The sequence below is a fragment of the Indicator indicator genome, chromosome 27, assembly GCF_027791375.1.
Source record: "Indicator indicator isolate 239-I01 chromosome 27, UM_Iind_1.1, whole genome shotgun sequence".
Lineage (NCBI taxonomy): Eukaryota > Metazoa > Chordata > Aves > Piciformes > Indicatoridae > Indicator > Indicator indicator.
In genome coordinates, this window is record NC_072036.1 from 9,678,797 (window position 1) to 9,696,751 (window position 17,955).

The 17,955-nt window shown below is 40.1% G+C and overlaps 1 protein-coding gene across 1 annotated transcript in view; it reads left to right on the forward strand.

The window, feature by feature from the left end:
• The window catches only part of REV3L (REV3 like, DNA directed polymerase zeta catalytic subunit), a 93,398-nt gene that overhangs the window by 52,001 nt on the left and 23,442 nt on the right, over positions 1 to 17,955 (forward strand). The window contains exons 14-19 of the mRNA XM_054393197.1: positions 1,935 to 6,132; positions 6,505 to 7,487; positions 8,095 to 8,177; positions 9,647 to 9,772; positions 11,289 to 11,481; positions 13,881 to 13,992. Coding sequence (XP_054249172.1) covers positions 1,935 to 6,132; positions 6,505 to 7,487; positions 8,095 to 8,177; positions 9,647 to 9,772; positions 11,289 to 11,481; positions 13,881 to 13,992 — 5,695 coding nt within the window. The remainder of the gene's footprint in view (positions 1 to 1,934; positions 6,133 to 6,504; positions 7,488 to 8,094; positions 8,178 to 9,646; positions 9,773 to 11,288; positions 11,482 to 13,880; positions 13,993 to 17,955) is intronic.

Sequence of the window (17,955 nt, forward strand, 5' to 3'; positions counted from 1 at the left end):
GAAGCAGGCCCTTGACATCTTCCTTATAAACATTATTTTAATTTACATGCACTGTAAGAATTGCCAGAATCTGCTTTGCTTATTCATAGATTTATAGAATGGTTTGGGTTGGAAGGAACCTTAAAGATCTATTTCCAACCCCCCTGCCAAGGGCAGGGACACCTTCCACTAGACCAGCATGCTCAAGGCTTCATCCAACCTGGCCTTGAACACCTCCTGGGAAGGGGCAACCACAGCCTCCCTGGGCAATCTGTTCCAGTGTCTCACCACCTCACTGTAAAAAATTTCCTCCTAATCTCCAGTCTAAATCTGCCCTCCTCAAGCTTTAATCCATTCCCTCTCATCCTATCACTCCAAGCCCTTGTAAAAAGTCCATTCATGGCTTTCTCGTACCCCCCTTTAGGTGCTGGAAGGCTGCTTTGAGGCCTCCCTGCAACCTTCTTTTCTCCAAGCTGAACAGTCCTGTTGTTCTATTAATTGCCAAAAAGATTTCTATTAATTACAAAAAAAGGCACAGTTTAATTAGTTTTATGGAAAAGACAGCTACCTTGTTACAAGGGGTATTTTTCTATTACTCTTTGTTATGCAAATATGGTGTTAAAATTAATTATTCTGTGGGATAATTTATCCAGCTAGGATTTTATTGTGTAAATTGAGAATTGAGGTGGTTCTTTGCTTTGCAGGTACTTGCCACACGTGGTAAAATACAGTGAGACTTTTCTAAGCCCATGTTTCATTCAGCAGATTGCATATTCACATTTTGGGATTGCATGAGTTAAAATTATGCAGTGGCAAAGCTGATGCAGAAGAAGCCACCTTTTAAATCTATAAAAAATTGAATTAATCTGTACAGATAGGTCTTGCTGTCTCTTGATAAGCTGCTGTCTTTGATCAAATAAGCCTGGTGAATGGAATGTACACATTGAGGTTAGGCAAATGCATAAACATTATTATTTGTTTCATTAGACAGTGTACGTGTTCTCACAGTTTAAGTATTCTATTGAGCAAAACAAAGTAAAGGGCCCCCTGTTTAGTATAAGTGTGCAGCACATGCTCCCAGGTCTGGTATCTCCTGTCCCCCTCAACATTTCAGCTGAAGATGTGGACACCTGCACAACGGGTTGTGTGCCAGGAGCTCTGTGGTAACTGTCTCTTTGCAGAGACAGACTCCTTCAAATGACTTGGTATTGGTTTTGGTTATGAGCAAACACACAGTTGCTGCAAACCAGTTGTTAATTTGTTACTTAGCATCTGCCTGTCCACACTTAATGAGAGATTACTGCAGCAGGTGCTGGTCACAGAGCTGTGTGGGAGTGTTGATGCTGGGTGTGAACTCTGATCTAACTGGTGTGAGCTCCTTGCTGAACACCTGAACAGGTGGTAGATTACTCTGCTTCATAAAGAGCAGCAAGCCACCTATGCCCAGCACAGAAGACAGTTAATACAAAGCCCTTCATATCTTTTAAGATCATACTATAGCTGTTTGTGCAGTGACTTTTCTGTGGGGAGAAAGTCATCAAAGCAAGCTCTTTGTCTTTCAGAGCCAATGAGTAAGTATACTTCTCAAGGACAAAGCAGGATACAAGCTTTTCTAGAGATCAATCTGTTTGTATTTAGTTATCTGAAAGTGATTTTAGAAGCTTCCTGTCAAAAAGCCAGCATGAAATCTTTGGCAATTGTATGCAAGCCTGCCATTTAGCAGAACTGGTGGAATGGCTGAGACACAGATGTACTGATGATTTGATTTGGATAAAGCAGCTCACGTACTCCGGATCTGTAGTTGTCATGATCATAAACACAATGTGATTTAGAATGGTTTTGTTTCTTCTCTGGATAGCTGGGGGGGGGGGGCTTTCAGGAAAATGTCATTAAAATGCCTTAGGGTTTCTTTTGTACAGGAAAGCTAGAGTAAAATTGCTTGTCTTCCATTTCAGACAATCCCTTGAATAATGAAAGTTCTCGAACTCACTCCTCCGTCATTGCAACAAGCAAAATGTCTGTGAAGACCTCAATCTTTCACAAAGATGCTGCTACACTAGAACCCCCATCTTCTGCTAAAATTACTTTTCAGTGTAAACACACAAGTGCCCTTTCTAACCATGTTTTGAATAATGAAGATTTAGTAGAAGACCTCTCGCAACCAAACGCAGAAACAAGACCTGAACTTTCAGTCCATTCTCTTTCAAAAGAAAGCACTTACTCAGCAAAGTACCTAACTCCATTCAGCAACAATACCCATCCAGAAAACTCTCACAAAGACAGTAGCAAGAAAGATAATCTACCAATTCCTTCATGTGAAAATAATATTTTTGAGTATGAAGATGATATTTCATCAGTGAACAGGCAGATACCCAGTAGGAAGTATACTAACATCAGAAAGGCTGAAAAGGATGTTTCTTTTATGCACATGGGCCGCCACATTGGTGACAGCATGTTGAATAAAAACTTATTTAACTTTTCTGACTTGAGCCACTCCAAAGGTAAGATGTCCTCTGAAGCCAGTGAAAAATCCAGCAGTGCAAGTATAAATACTTTTTTCCCAGCAACTGTTACAGAAAATTGTGAATTGATGTCTTGTTCAGGAGGCAGTCGAACTGTGGTACATTCACTTGAAAACAACACTGGTGAAGGTGGCCTTAATAAGCTTAAAATTAGATATGAAGAATTTCAGGAGCATAAGGCGGAAAAGCCAACCCTCAGCCAACAAGCAGCACATTATATGTTCTTCCCTAGTGTTGTCCTTTCTAATTGTCTCAGTCGACCGCAGAAGTTAGCTCCTGTGACATACAAATTACAGCAAGGCAACAAACAGTCCAGGTTGAAGCTGAATAAAAAGAAACATAGTTTTATCCATCACCAGGAGCCTGCCAGTGTCAGTGATGCTGCATCAGCGAAGGAAAGCTGCTATACACAAGGTAATGCTTGTAATAACTTCCCTGATAAGGACAGTGCTTTACCTAGTGACTTAGTTCCAGTTCCTCTGGAGGCTTTTGAAAACAAAATGCCTCCAAGTACTGCTAATTACACTGACTGCCAGTTTGCAGATGGATCCCTTGAGACGGAGCAGTCCTTTGGATTATGTGGGAATAAATACACGCTGCGAACAAAACGGAAGGTGAATTATGAGACTGAAGACAGTGACTCAAGCTTTGTCGCACACAACTCCAAAATTAATCTACCTCAACCCATGGAAAGTGGTGAAAGTTTGGATGGGTCTCAAAAGTCTCGGAAGCGTAGAAAACTTTCTAAGAAATTGCCACCTGTTATTATTAAATATATTATCATCAATAGATTTAGAGGAAGAAAAAATATGCTCGTTAAACTAGGGAAAGTAGATTCTAGTGAGGAAAGAGTAGTACTCACAGAGGAAAAGATGAACTTATATAAAAAGCTTGCACCTTTAAAGGACTTTTGGCCAAAAGTTCCTGACTCTCCTGCAACCAAATATCCTATTTATCCACTAACACCAAAGAAAAGTCACAAAAGGAAAGCAAAACATAAGTCAACCAAGAAAAAAGCTGGAAAACCACAAAAGACAGGTACTAAAAATATTAAAAGAACTTTATCTTTCAGAAGAAGGACTCATACGATTCTTTCTCCTCCTTTGCCATCCTACAATGCCGAAGCTGAAGACTGTGACTATAACTATAGTGATGTTATGTCTAAGTTAGGTTTTCTTTCTGAGAGAAGCACAAGCCCAATAAACACATCTCCACCTCGCTGCTGGTCTCCCACTGATCCAAAAGCAGAAGAAATTTTGACTAACCTGGACAGAGAAACTTTATTTAGTAGGGGGCCCAATATGTACAACAGCAAGACTGTTAATTCTAGCACAGGAAAAAGTAGTCGAGCAAAAACTCAGGTCAAGAAATGTAAAAAGAAATTTGCTAGTCCCACTGTATCCACCAAGAAGAAGAAAAAGATGAATCAGGCTGAGAAGCCAGCAGATGATGGAAAGAAGAAACCTAGAACAAAACAAAGACAAAAAGCAGCTGAAAAGGCATCTTCAAGAAAGCGTGTTGTATTTAAAGATGAAAAAGGAAACAGTCATTCTACTGCAGAGGTAAAGTTGGTGCTGAAACATCAAGATCTGCCTGAGATTTCTTACAACCCTGTCAACTCGCAGCCACTTCATAACCAGAAAGAAAGTCCTCTGCCTGGCTATGCAGCAGGGTTTCTGCCATCAGCACAGCTTCCTTCAGCAGCTGGTGCCCAAGCGAATTCTTCAGGCTGTTTTCATTCATTGATGGAAATTGATAAGCCTGTAGATGTACAGTGTTTACCTGTCCCACGAGAAGACCCTCATTCATCTTTTGCATCTACTCCTGTGGCATCTGGAAGGGAAATAGCAAAAATGAGCTCTCAAAAGCCCAGGGCTCCAAGTGCTATATTTAGGGTGAAAGATTCTGCTCTCATTCAAAACGTGTTTGATCCATCTAATCATTCAACTCAGGTAACACAGAATGCACGCATCTCTAAAGATAAGACTTGTGCAAAAGCAGAAGAGATCAGAACTTTGCAAAACAAATGCCTGCCACCAGCTGGGAAATTAAATGAAGCTCGTGACTCTTCGGACACAGTAAAGATGGATCAGTTACATGCCACTAACTACTTGCATTGTAAAGACAATAATCAACAGCAGATTTTTCGTTTACCAGAGGCATCCAAGCATTCTGATCCATGTTCTTCTGTTCCTAAGCCATCTGAGGAAAGCCCTGGGCCACTTCAGTTGCCTAAAAACTGTTTTGTAACATCTTTGAAGAGTCCGGTGAAACAGTTAAATTGGGATCAAACCCAGAGAGGATTTATTTTGGATATGGCACATTTTAAACCTGAAGCAGTAAAACAGAGGTCTGTGCCAGAAACAACCCTGCAGCCCAAACCCATCTCCCAGTATAAAAACAGGACTATAGTAGCCCCCTCAGCATTCAGTGAGGGACAGTCTGGCCTAGCTGTTTTGAAGGAGCTGCTCCAGAAGAGACAGCAGAAAGCTCAGAACGCAAACGTTACCCAGGAACCATTACCAGCTAAAACACAGCTGAGCAGTACACCATCCCCTCTTGAACAGAACAAAGCAGTCAAAAGGGCACGGTCAGTCACCTCACCAAGAAAATCTCGTGTTCCTAGGAATACAAGACCTAAAGAGAAAACACCAAAACTTTCCAAAAAGGAGTCCTTAAGCCAGCAGTTCGCTAATCGCATTGATCCCTCCGTGTCTGATGACAGTCCCATTTTTTTTTCAGACCCTGGTTTTGAAAGCTGCTACTCTCTTGAAGACAGCTTGTCCCCAGACCACAATTACAACTTTGATATTAATGCTATAGGGCAAACTGGATTTTGCAGTTTTTATTCCGCAAGCCAGTTTGTCCCAGCGGATCAAAATTTGCCCCAGAAATTCTTGAGTGATGCAGTTCAAGATCTTGGTTCTGGACAAACAACAGAAACTGACTTTCTGTGTCGTAATGACCAAAAATCTGAGGAAGAGAAGCAGCATCCTTCAAGCACAAGTAAATGGATGAGGTCTGGTTCTCTGAGCCCTGAGCTTTTTGAGAAAACCTCACTGGATAACAATGAGAACCACTGCCATAGCCAGTGGAGGAAGAACGTTCATCCTTCGACTACTAGGTCTAGTTCTGTTGATGCCTCTTGTACACAAGAGACTGAGGTCTGCTTAAATGAAAAATTCAAACTGAATAGAAGTACAGTCAATAAAGAGAGATTTCTGAACCTTCCTCAGCCAACCAGCTCAGACTGGATTCAAAGCCACATTAGAAAAGAAACCACTTTTGAACCCTGTCAACCACTTGATTCAGTTAATACCTCTTTTACATCCATACTGTCTTCTCCTGATGGTGAACTTATAGATGCAGCTTCTGAGGACTTAGAATTGTATGTCTCAAGAAACAATGAGGCATTAACTCCAACTCCAGATAGTTCACCAAGATCAACCAGTTCTCCTTCACAATCAAAGAACGGAAGTTTTACGCCTCGTACTGCTCACATTCTGAAGCCTCTCATGTCCCCACCCAGTCGTGAAGAAATCATGGCAACTTTGTTGGATCATGATCTTGCAGAGACAATTTATCAGGAGCCATTTTGCAGTAATCCTTCAGATGCTCCGGAAAAGCCAAGGTACTGTGTTAAATGCATTTCTGTCTACATATGCTTGTGATTATATTAAATTTAATTGATTTTTGTGAACAATTTTCTGCTGTTTTGTGGCACAGATGCATGAAAGATCCCATACATTGCATTTGAAGTTGAAAATTACTGTGCTTCCCATGCAAATACACATTTTTGTTCATGACACTTTGTATGTTTTTATTGTTTCATATTATTGTACTAAGTTGGAATGTGCCTGCTTGGTTTGTAAGAGAAAGATACTGCCCACAGGAACTGCATAGCGAGAAAAGTAGTTAGCAGGGCTCTGTTTGTATGTCATCCTAAGTGCTGCCTGCAGTGCAGTTCAGAGCAAAAAAAGAACTCAAACTCTTTTCTTCACAGGGAGATTGGAGGACGGCTTCTCACAGTGGAAACAAGACTTCCAAATGACCTGCTTGAGTTTGAGGGGGACTTCTCATTAGAAGGCCTACGGCTCTGGAAGACTGCTTTTTCAGCAATGACAGAAAGTCCTAGACCAGGATCTCCCCCTCGTTATGGTCACTCTACTGTTAATGAAAGAGAAAGTAATAGCCATAAAACTAGTGAAGACAAAAAAATAGTCATAATGCCATGCAAGTGTGCTCCAAGCCAACAGCAAGTTCAGATATGGCTTCATGCCAAAGAAGAGTATGAGCATTTCAAGAAATTGCCTAAGAATCATCCTGCCGAGCTGGCAAAGGCAGCTGAGAATTTCAGCTCTGCAGCATTTTCCGAAGAGAAAGCTGTAGAAGTAGTAAACACAGCTAAAAATGTGAGTTTATCTAGTCCAGAAGATGAAAGACCTGTTGTGCCTACAAAGAATTCTCCTGCTTCTCTGGCAGAACCTACAAAAGCACAAACCAAGGAAACCTGTGATAAGTCTATAAGCACTATAGGAACTTTTATAAATACTAAAAATGACACAGACTCTAATAGAATTCCGTCTGACAGCAAGACTCTTGTTACTTCAACACTAGAACATGATAAGGAGGAAGAGGAGGAAGATTATTATGTCAGTTACAGTTCACCAGATTCTCCAGTGCTTCCTCCTTGGCAGCAAGTAGCATCTCCAGATCCCAAGCAGTCCAATTTAGAAGACACAGAGTGGAAAAATCAGGATATTATTTTGTCTTCTGTGGAAGAAAATGAAACAGTACCTGCTGGAAGTGCACAAAACTCTCCATCCACCCAGGAGGACATTAGGATAGCCTTTGACACATCTCCATTTCCAGTTAATGAAGATCCTGGAAACTCTGAATCAGTTTGCCTGCATAGTACACCCATTGTGCAGAGGAAACATCAAGATGGAGTACCTGAAGTTCTTGGTTTTACTCCTTTATCCACAGGTAAATTCATTAAGTGATTCTAATGATGCACACACACACAAAAACTGAATATGATATTACATTTTTGTACATAATGAGAGGCTACAACTCCACAAAAATATATTTAAAAGTAGTTTTGGAAAGGAAAAGGCCTGTGCATTATTTTTAAAATAACTGCTGAGTTATGAAAACCAAATCCAGGAACAGAGCGCCTTTTTGCTTCCTGATGATCTCCAGTAACTTGAAGTGCTGGTTAAAAACTTAATTTAAAAGTCTAGCTTATTTTGGGGGTGTTGAAATCTTGTTGGTTATGTTGCTTGTAGTGTTGGTATTTTTCCAAGCACAATCTCAGTGCAGAGCGTGAACAACATTGCAGTGTTCAAGAGGATAATCATGTCAGGTTTGGTAACTTGCTGGCCTTGTACTATGCATTCCTAAATGTTCATAGATGCTAAATTGCAATAGTTATGCTTTGAATTGGACAGAGGATAATAGGGGCTTTATAAAACTTTGTATATGTAATGTGTTTGATAATGTTCACTAATTGCCTCTGGTTGTTTCTAGCATGTTTTAATATTTAGACAGTGTTAGTGAGGCTAAGCAGTTTTGTACTCATACCTGTTCACAGAGCCAAAAGCACAGAAACTGAGCCACAAGAGGGGAAGTAACACTGATGGTCTTCGAAGAGTACTTCTAACCACACAAATGAAGGTAAATTAAGATTTTATGTACAGATAGATACTTTTATTTTTATTTTTTTCATGTGCCCCACACAGACATTTCCGTTCCCTTTTTGTGTTGTTTTGTTCCTTTGCTGTTAAGATCTTGAAAATGCAGCTAAAATTATAGGATACAATTGGTGTAGAATCAGTATGCAATCAAAGCTAGGAAGAAGAAATCAGTTTAATTTGCAAGGGGGAAAAGTTAGATATTGAGAGTATGTTCTGCGTTTTAGAGCAGTGAGATAATAATGAAATGCTAAGGAGGCACTGTGTAAGGATGTTGGTTTGCTCTTTTAGGTAGAGAATCCTTTTTAAGGTCTCTTGTGATTTCCCTGTTTTATATCTGTGTGTGTGTGTTTTAATATTTTTCTGACAATGTTCTAAGCATTTTCTGAAAATAACATAGGCAGATGGCACTGCTCTGCTGACAGTAGAAAGGAAATGGGTCACATAAAATGGTCAAAGCAGCATGTTTTGCCTAAACTGTTTCTGCTCCCCATGTCGGAGACAGAATGGTGCATTGCTAGGTGCATTGCCAAAATGACCAAGAGTCTTCTCAACATACTGACACTCACCCAGTTCAAGTGAGTACCTAAGTGCACCCTTAGTTCAGGACCTTAAAAAATAGACTCATAGAATGGCTTAGGTTGGAGGGGACCTCAGCTCATCTACTCCAACTGCAGGGGCAGCTCTCAATTGCTCCGCTGCTCAAGGACTCATCCAGCCTGGCCTTGAACACCTCCAGGGAGGAGGCATCCACAACCTCCCTGGGCAACCTGTTCCAGAGTCTCACCACCCTCATACTGAAGAACTTCTTCCTAAGATCCAGTCTAAACCTACCCTCGCTCAGCTTAAAACCATTCCCTCTTGTCCTGTCTGTAGACACCCTTTTGAAAAGTTCCTCTCCAGCCTTCCTGTAGGATCCTTTCAGGTGTTAGAAGGCAGCTGTAAGGTCCCCTCAGAGTCTTCTCCAGGCTGAACAACCCCTGCTCCCTCAGCCTGCTCTCATAGCAGAGGTGCTCCAGCCCTTGGATCATCTTTGTGGCTCTCCTCTAGACTTGATCCAACAGCTCGGTGTCCTTCTTATGCTGGGGATACCAGAACCGGATGCAGTAATTGAGGTAGTGACTGAAAGAGGGTTTTGATGAATTGTCACTTGAGAGAATAGAGATTTGCAGATTGCCATCTCCTGAGGCTTCTAAGAAAGCCAACATATATGGTTTCTGGGAGGATTTGTATTTCAGTTGGGTTTTTTCAGTATTTCAAACTACCTCTTGCTTTACTATGAAGTTTTATTAAAATTATTCCTAAAAGGCAGAAATATACAAGTAGTAATTTTAGTAGAGCGTTTGCATTTTCATTGATAAATTTGTTTTTAATACTGCAGATCAATTTAGCTACCTGGAGTTTCTTTAATCTTTTACTGTGCTTTTTTGCCCTTTTTTTTCCCCCAATAAGAATCAATTTGCTGCTCTGAGTGCTCCAAAGAAAGAGTCTTCTGAAATTGAAGGCCCATCTTTAAACAACACTTACGGTTTTAAAGTCAGTGTGGAAAACCTGCAGGAAGCAAAATCTTTACATGAGGTAATGTACTGTTATGTCTTATTTTACAAAAGGATAGTTTATCAGGGGACTTTTATAGTGGCAGAATTTGAGAATCTTTTTCTCCTTGGTTCACTGCCTGGCATAAAATGAGTCATTGTGTGATGTCTGCAGCTTTTAAATAGTTGCTCTACTAGTTTCGGCTTGATCTCCAAGTGCCTTTATTTAATATAAACTTCACAGTATTTTTGCTGAGAAGGTGGTGAACCTTCCTTTAAAAAATAAACATGAGGAAGATCAGAAGGAAGAAATAGCAAGTTTTGTATAAAAACATTACTGGAAAAACTAATTGACCATAACTTCCATGAATTGTTTCCTTTAAACAAGGCATCTGGCATCATTCAGTCAAGCCCTCCTGGTATCTCTATTTTTTTACCTTCTGAACCTGTTGGTTGGCTTCTACTGCATTTAACAAAATGTGACATATCTCAAAGAGGGTTTCCACATATTTCCTGTAGGTCAATGGGAAGAGAGATCAGAGTTGGTGCTGGAAAAAGGGATGTAATGTGAAAGCAGTTCTACTGTGTTTGGCTGCTAGCTGGCCAGCCAGCATGTCTGCTCCCAGATAGCCACCACATCTGTGGCTTTGAAATTAGCTGTGGGCCAATTCACAGAGGAAATGGGGAGACAGCAGTTTTATGTGCTGAGTAGGTGACACAGGAGAGGCCACAAGAAACTGATGATTTTGTGGGCAGTGGAAATAGAGCTTGATAGGAAAATTTCATTTCAGTGATGACTGTAGTTATTTAGGATGTAAATGCAGCAGAAATCAGGCTGGCCCCAGGGCAGCTTGCATGCTCAGAAATATTGTTGCTTTTCCCTTGTAATCTCTGCAGTTTGCCCATTAGTCCACATTATCAACAGCATTATGCAAGACAAGAGCAGCAACATAGCACTGAAACCATATTAAATGCTACAGTATTTATTGCAGAGTCAGACTTGTGCACTATATAGGAGTTAGCATTTTCTTAAGGGAAACCTTTCTGCAAAAAGCTGTAGCAGCATGATGTGGAATTTTATTAATGCAAGTGAAGAGAAAGTTGTGTTATCCATATCATCCTGTAAGTGACTTTGTTTTCATGCTTATTTGCATGTTTTGGGCAAGGGAGGGAAAGGAAAATAAGGACCAACAGTGATTTCCAACAATGGAAGCTTAATTCAGGTCAATATCAAAGCTGCTGGAAAACACTGCAGGAATTTACAATTTTTGAACATTTCTGTTTGTCTTTTCTGCCTTTGGTAGGAGAAGATAGTACTCAGAAATTAAATACTGATTTTTTTTTTTTTAATAATTGAGTATAAAAATGTATTGAGTGATAAATTTTTCTTGTAAGGGATGTTCAGAGATGCATGTTTAATCACTTGTCTTACTTTTCATACATGCTCTCTCAGTTACACTGCAGTATGACCATACCAATGTCTGCACCACTAATCTTTTCTTACATCTTTTGAAGCGAGCTCCTAAACGTGCTGACTTACTGTGTTTGTTTGTTGGTAGGTCCAACACCTTACCCTCATCAGTATGGAATTACATGCTCGGACCAGACGAGATTTGGAACCAGACCCAGAGTTTGATCCCATCTGTGCTTTATTCTATTGCATCTCATCAGACACAGCGCTGCCAAATTCTGAGAAAAGAGAAATCACTGGTGCTGTAGTGGTCGATAGAGACAGGACACCCTCAAGCCAAGGTTCTTGTTTTCTGTTTTTCTTAACACATTTTACAAAAATGCTTGTTTCGTAGTAATCAAACAGTAGCAGGCAAAATAGAATCGAGTAATATTACTACTTAGCTCCTTTAATTTTGTCTTGTTGACTGTTGGATGAATGGCCATATTAAACAGAGAGAGAGTTTTCCTGCTTATATCTTCCAAAGAACTATTGCATGAGCTGTAAACCACAGATAACATCCACGTGTGCACAACCTCTGTGTTTGCCTTCTGGTGGACAAGCTCCTGCAGTATTCTAAAAGTATAAAGAGGAAAACCAGCCTTTAGTTTCCTACTCCAATTGCTGGATAGCTACAAGTAGAAAATGTTAAAAGCAAGACAGTATGTTTGATATTTTACTTAAGGGTTATTTTTGTGGTTTTATCTGATCCTTTTAGGATCTAAACAGGGGCCCTTATTCTATTGTACCTTTTTGGCTTTGTTTAGACCAGTGATACTCAACCTGTGGCTCTAGAGCCGGATGTGGCTCTTCATGGCCCTACAGGCGGCTCTCGCAATGTAGGCATCTGATCGGCGCTCCACTCTATCAGGCAGCGCGGGGAGCACTGAGCAAATGGACCAGCAGTGTGGGAGTCGCTGAAGTTCCCCCTCCCATAGGGGGAAAGAAAAGGAGCTGCTGGGATCCCCCCACAGGTAAGAGTAGAGATCACCTCCCACCCAGCAGCTGTGGGGCAGTATGGGGAAGAACTCGCCCTTTTGCCCCTTCCAACCCCTCTACCCCACTCCTTCCTAGCAGCCAGAAGGGGTCGAAGACAGAACGCTGCTGGGAGAGAGGATGCTGATGTGTCATGTCGTGATGTATCAATATGTGATGATGTTGAGGCAGCATCATCACACATTGAAGTGTCATGATGGGAAAAAAAGGAAAAAAAAAAAATCACACTGTTGACAATATCAACTTGATTTTTATGGTGCTCTACAACTCCATTTAATAAAGAAGTGGCTCTCCAGCTGTTAAAGGTTGAGTACCACTGGTTTAGGCTAGTAAAAAACAAAACAACCAAAAAAAAAGTCCTCTTCCTTTCAGGGTTTCTTTGGTGTCATGAACGTGTCTTAAACCACAAAATACTGTCTAAAATTTAAGTGCGGACGAAAACCTACCACAAAGAAATTTAGCATTAAGGCAACAGCTTCTTCTTTTGCCAGTTTCTTTTTCAAAGCATTGTAGATGTTTTATCATGTTAAGCTAAGTTACTGTTCTCAGTGAAGCTTATTCTGGTATTACATGCTTGTTACTATCTTATAAAAACATATCTCCGTTACCTTACTAAGTGAGATTTTTTTCCATAGTATAGCTACTACAGCTCCCTAGGTGTGTGCCACTGATAAATTAGGAAGAAAAAGCTCTCTGTCAAGGGGTCCAATAGTACTTTAAAAAAACCAATGGTTCTGATCTGGTTTTGTTAGCAAAATAAAATGGTGTTTTGAAATGTTACTGTGACATTCCTTGCTTTAATTGATGTGTGCTGTCAATATTTTCTTGGTTAGAACTTTTTGAGTTCCATGTGGAATGAGTTGACATTGAGATACACCTATTTTACCCCTTTTTGTAGTATTCTTGCTTTGTAAGTTACAGTATTTAACATTTCTTTCTGAAAGCACACTCTTTAAAATTCTCAGAAATCTTAAGAATGTGTCAAAGTAGAATGCCTTTTTATAAACTCCAGATTGTTGCCTTAATCAGAGATAATACTATCTGTTGTATGGAGAGAATGAAAAGACAGAAATATGTCTTGCATATTATTCATTTAAAGAGGTTTTTTAGTATGGAAAGAAAATGCTGAGTTCTTGCAGGCATACAAATTTAGCTATTATTCACATATTAGCAATGTAGACACTCTTAATGTGGATTAAGTGAGCAGTTGTTTGTGTTCTTCCATTTCTGTTAGTAACTTAGCAGTGTTTTTGAGAATTGTGCTAAAAAAGAACTCTACCATGTTATGTATCATTTTAATTCTTCTTAGCATTTTGCAAGTACTGCATTAAGCTAGCAATTAAAATGGATATTTTGCATGAAAGCATTGTGTGAGCTGTCGTATGGGCCTTTAAGATTTCTTACTCAAAACCAATTTCCTAATAGCTGGACTTTGGAAAAGTCCATGGACATGTAAAATGGTGACATTTCTCTTGAATCATTTCTATTTATACCACTGTGATAAGAATTTTGCAAAATGGAAAGAACAAACTTTTCAACCCAAGAGGGACAAAATAAGTCCATGGAATTTAATTGTGATAATAATTAGTGTTAGAGATAAAAATAGATTGTGTTCCATGCTTGTTTTATTCTAAAGTGATGTTGTTGACTTGAAGTCAGGGAAGTCCTTCTGAATTGTAATGATTTCTTTTACTTTATTTTCTAGGGTGCAGAGACCAAGCCCCCTTGCTCACAAGATCTGGAGTTACAGGACTAGAAGTCAGTTACGCTACTGATGAAAGAGCTCTTTTCCAGGAAGTAGTGAATATTGTAAAAAGGTAGCATATCTGTACGTTCTGCTTCTATTTTTCAGGCTTGGTACAGCAGATTTAGTTCCTTCAAACCTTTGCCAGTCTCTCAAGTGCTGATTTGTTGTTGTTGTTGTTGTTGTTGTTGTTTCCCTTGAAGGCTTATTTCTAGAGTGGACAAGCGTGGTGGTCTTTCAAATAAAAACACTTTTTTTGCTTTTCCTTTTCCCTGACAGCAAGATCCTCTTAAGCAGCTGAGTTACACTCTTGAAACTAATCAGCCGTATAAGTAATCTTCTTTAACATACAATCTTGCCTGTTAATCCCAGAATTCACAGCACATCTCTCACTGAAACTCACAATAGCAGATATTAACAGTGCTGAAAACTACAGAAAACCCCTCAGATGGGAAGAATTTTTCTAGGGATTCTGAGACAAGGCAGAAAAAAATGCCCTGTATGGTACTAAACATGCTGTGCACAAATTAAAATAGCCTATCATTGAAAAATCAATCTCCTTCATTGGTTTTGTCTTCTCTGAATGGAAGTCCCTTGCTCCATCAGACTTGGAAAGCTTCCTCATCTCCACTGAGTCTGGAAAGCCTGTTTGGTAGGCTCTCTCAGCTGTTGAGTAGGTGGAACCACAGATGTCTCTTCAGGCCTTACTGTCAGAGGTGCAAAGCTGTAAAATTGCAAGGAAAAATAAACAGATTTAAACTGTGAGTCACCCTGCTGGAATAGAGGCACAAGAGAAAAATGTGTACTAGGCAGAGTACATTTGCAATTCTTTCTCTCTCCAACCAGAAAACCTCTGATGAGAAAGACATTGACCAACCCCATGATGCCAGAATACAAAAAGAGTTGCTGAATGCAACCAGCACAGGGTGGGTCCTGACAGAGCACCAGATTCCTGTTCAGAGAAGACAAAATTCAGGTAAGGAACATAATTTTATTTTTCTCTTTCTTGGAAACCTAATGCTCCATCAAGCTTAGGAAAAATCACTGAAAATGACAAGCTGTCAATAAGTGAAGATTTCTCCACCAGTTTTGTGGAAGTTTGAAAAGTGACAGTACAAAAAGAGCATGGGGCAGAGAAATCAGTAGTTAGATTATTTATCAGTGAAGAACAGAAGCTTCCATCTGTACATCCTGAAGTCATTACAGAAGGAAAAAAAGTTTTTGTACTACTTCAAGTGGACTGTACCAATCACCAGGTTGCTGGCTGAGAAATCTCTTCTTATTTAAAAGATCTCTTTCTGTTCTGTGCTAGCATGTCCTTTTGACACAACTTCATCTTCAAAGACTGAGCTAGTTAACTTGTACTCCTGGAAGATAAAAGATGTGATCTATTAAAGGAGACAGGGACTGCTGTCATCTTAGTCTACTTCTCTATCCCCGCCATGCAATATCACCTGAGGAATCAGACTTCTGCTGACCTCTCAACAAATATGATTTAAAAATCTTGGACCACATCTACAGTTTGCTGCTCTTTTTTCCCCCCCTTCATTTTCTGTAGCCTAGGTGAAAGGGAGTTAAGGTAGTTTGCTGGAGTACTTTATATTTATGCTTTATATGCTTTATATTTATGAAGCACAAAACATGTCTCCAGACCCCAAGGAGGTTTAACTGAAAGAAAAAGTGTGATAAAACTGCTTGATTAAAAGATAGTGCAAAAATCCTCAATGGGAAATGAAGAAGCCAAGAAACTTCAATGAAAACTTTCAGCAACAGGAACTATTTTTCAAACAGTTTTCTGTTGCAGTTTTCAGTGTTACTTTTTCCAGCACAAGCTAGGTAGTCTAATTCTGGTAGGTGCACTTAATAGCAGGCCTGATATCTTAGAGAAAGAAAACAATCAAACCATGTTTAAGAAGCATTACCACTTGGAGTTCATGAAACTGGACTCAAAGTCACCTTAATTTATCAGCAGGGGACCATATGAGTGTCTTTTACACTGATCTGTCAGGCTAGAGGATAATAGGTTCTTCTGACCAAATAGCATGCCCAGCAGGACTGCAGCTTGCATTTGGTTCATGTTCTTGGCCTCTTTGGCTGCTGGAGGGAAGAATGGAAGAGTGAAGTTCCAGATTCCTATCACAGTGAATGACCAGACTATCTATTCAATCTTGATAGTCAACACCAGGAACAGAACTACCAACTTGTTGAAGGGCTGAGCAGAGGGTACCTCAGCTGTGGGAGGAATTGTCTTTGCAGTCCAGCTGAAGGATTCTTGTTCCCATTTCTGGCCATTCTCTTAGTAGATGGCCTCAGTCTTGCTCTTATTTCCCATATGTAAAATTGTGGAACATACTTGTTTCACCTTCCAGCATTCTACCTTTCTGTTTAGGCCTTTTGTTTTCATTCTGTTCTGGTTATGGAAGATAAGAAATGGTTGATTCTGTTGCTTTTGTCAGTAGATGTGAACTGGAGGAGCACTGCAGAGAGTTCTTGACCAGCACACAGATGAGGGAAAGCTGATTCCTGGGAAATGTATCACTTTCTACAGTACTTCTGGCTCATCAGTCTCTTTTTTTTTTTTTTTTCCATCAGAACTCTGCAAGTGTTTTGTCTTTGAACCCAGAGTATCTACACACGTGGTCTTTATAAGGTGCTGGTTGATACTGAAGCAGAGAGAGATAAATTAGTGAGGTTTTAATGCTCTGGTGATGTTTTATTCTTGGGCTGTACTGCCAGCCTTTTGCTGCCGAAGGGTGAATCCCAAATCTAACCTTTGATAGCAGAGTTAAACTGTTGCATGGTCACTGAAGAGGAGTATTGCTCCAGAAAACTCATTGGAATTGATGAGCTGAAGTTGGATTCAGTTACACCTTCACTGTGGAGTTTTCAGTGTGTGCTAGATCTCAATGACCACAGTAAGATTAACAGAAGTTTCCACTTAGACATCCATAAAGTAAAGTAAATACCAGGCTAAGTGGTGTTCTGTAAAATGAGTGAATGTTGTCTCCAATTAGCTCAGGGTAGTTGACAAATGAAAATAAGCCATCTTGAGGTCTGTAGACCAGAAGCCATGGTTGTTTCTCTGCAATTGTGATCTGTGATTTCATCTAACCTGAAAATGAGCAGATTTATCCAAATATTGAGGGAAATAAGCACTCTTCTTTCTAGATTATCACTGAGAGTGATTCAGCTGTGAAATGGAAGTACTTACAGGAGTGAATACCAAAATCTGTGTATAGACAGCTAAAAGAAAGCTGATAATTGTAAAGGGAATTTGAGAATTCTCTTTAATTCTGAAAGGTATTGAAATACTGAGCTGCTTGAAGGTTGAGAGGCAGGAAACAGTTTGAAAGGAAGAGCCATAGGGGTGAGTTTGAAGGAGGGAAGGGAGAATAAACAACATGGACTTGTAACAAAGAAAAGTATGACTGAAGTGGTGCTTGGTACTCTGACAACCATCTTAGGGTTGCAAGGAAGCCTCACCTACAGAGGTCCCATTTTCCCTTCTTTGGTAAGCTGTCCTTTGACTGCAAACAAAATAGATAGGACTTCAGCTCAAAACTGGCATGAAGCAGCTGAGAGACAGCCACCTTCCCATCCTGGTTACAAGCACAGAGGCCAAGTTGTAGGCTCTTTAGAAATGTAGGGGAAATTATTTCTTTTCATGAAATGGAGCCCATCCCTGCATTCCTTTCCTAAAGGATTCTGGCGTGCTTCCTGAAGAGCCTTCTTGATAGACCCTCTCTATTGTAACGTGTCAACTGCAATGAGTTGGGAGAAAACTAGGAAGAATCTGTCCATTTGAAAAAGTAAAACAGAACCAACTCTTTGTCTGAACATAAAGGCAGAAAAAAAAGGATCAAACACATTCACACAACTGCCTAAACCAGTCAGACCAAAGCACAGGGAAGCTAGCTGTTGGAGGAGGAGGAGGAAGGGAGGGCTATGAGAATGCTTGTCTCGGAGATTTAAAAGGACAGGAAAACTAAAGATGTCCAAGCCTGATGGAGCAGTGGATTCCCATGAAAGAGAAATT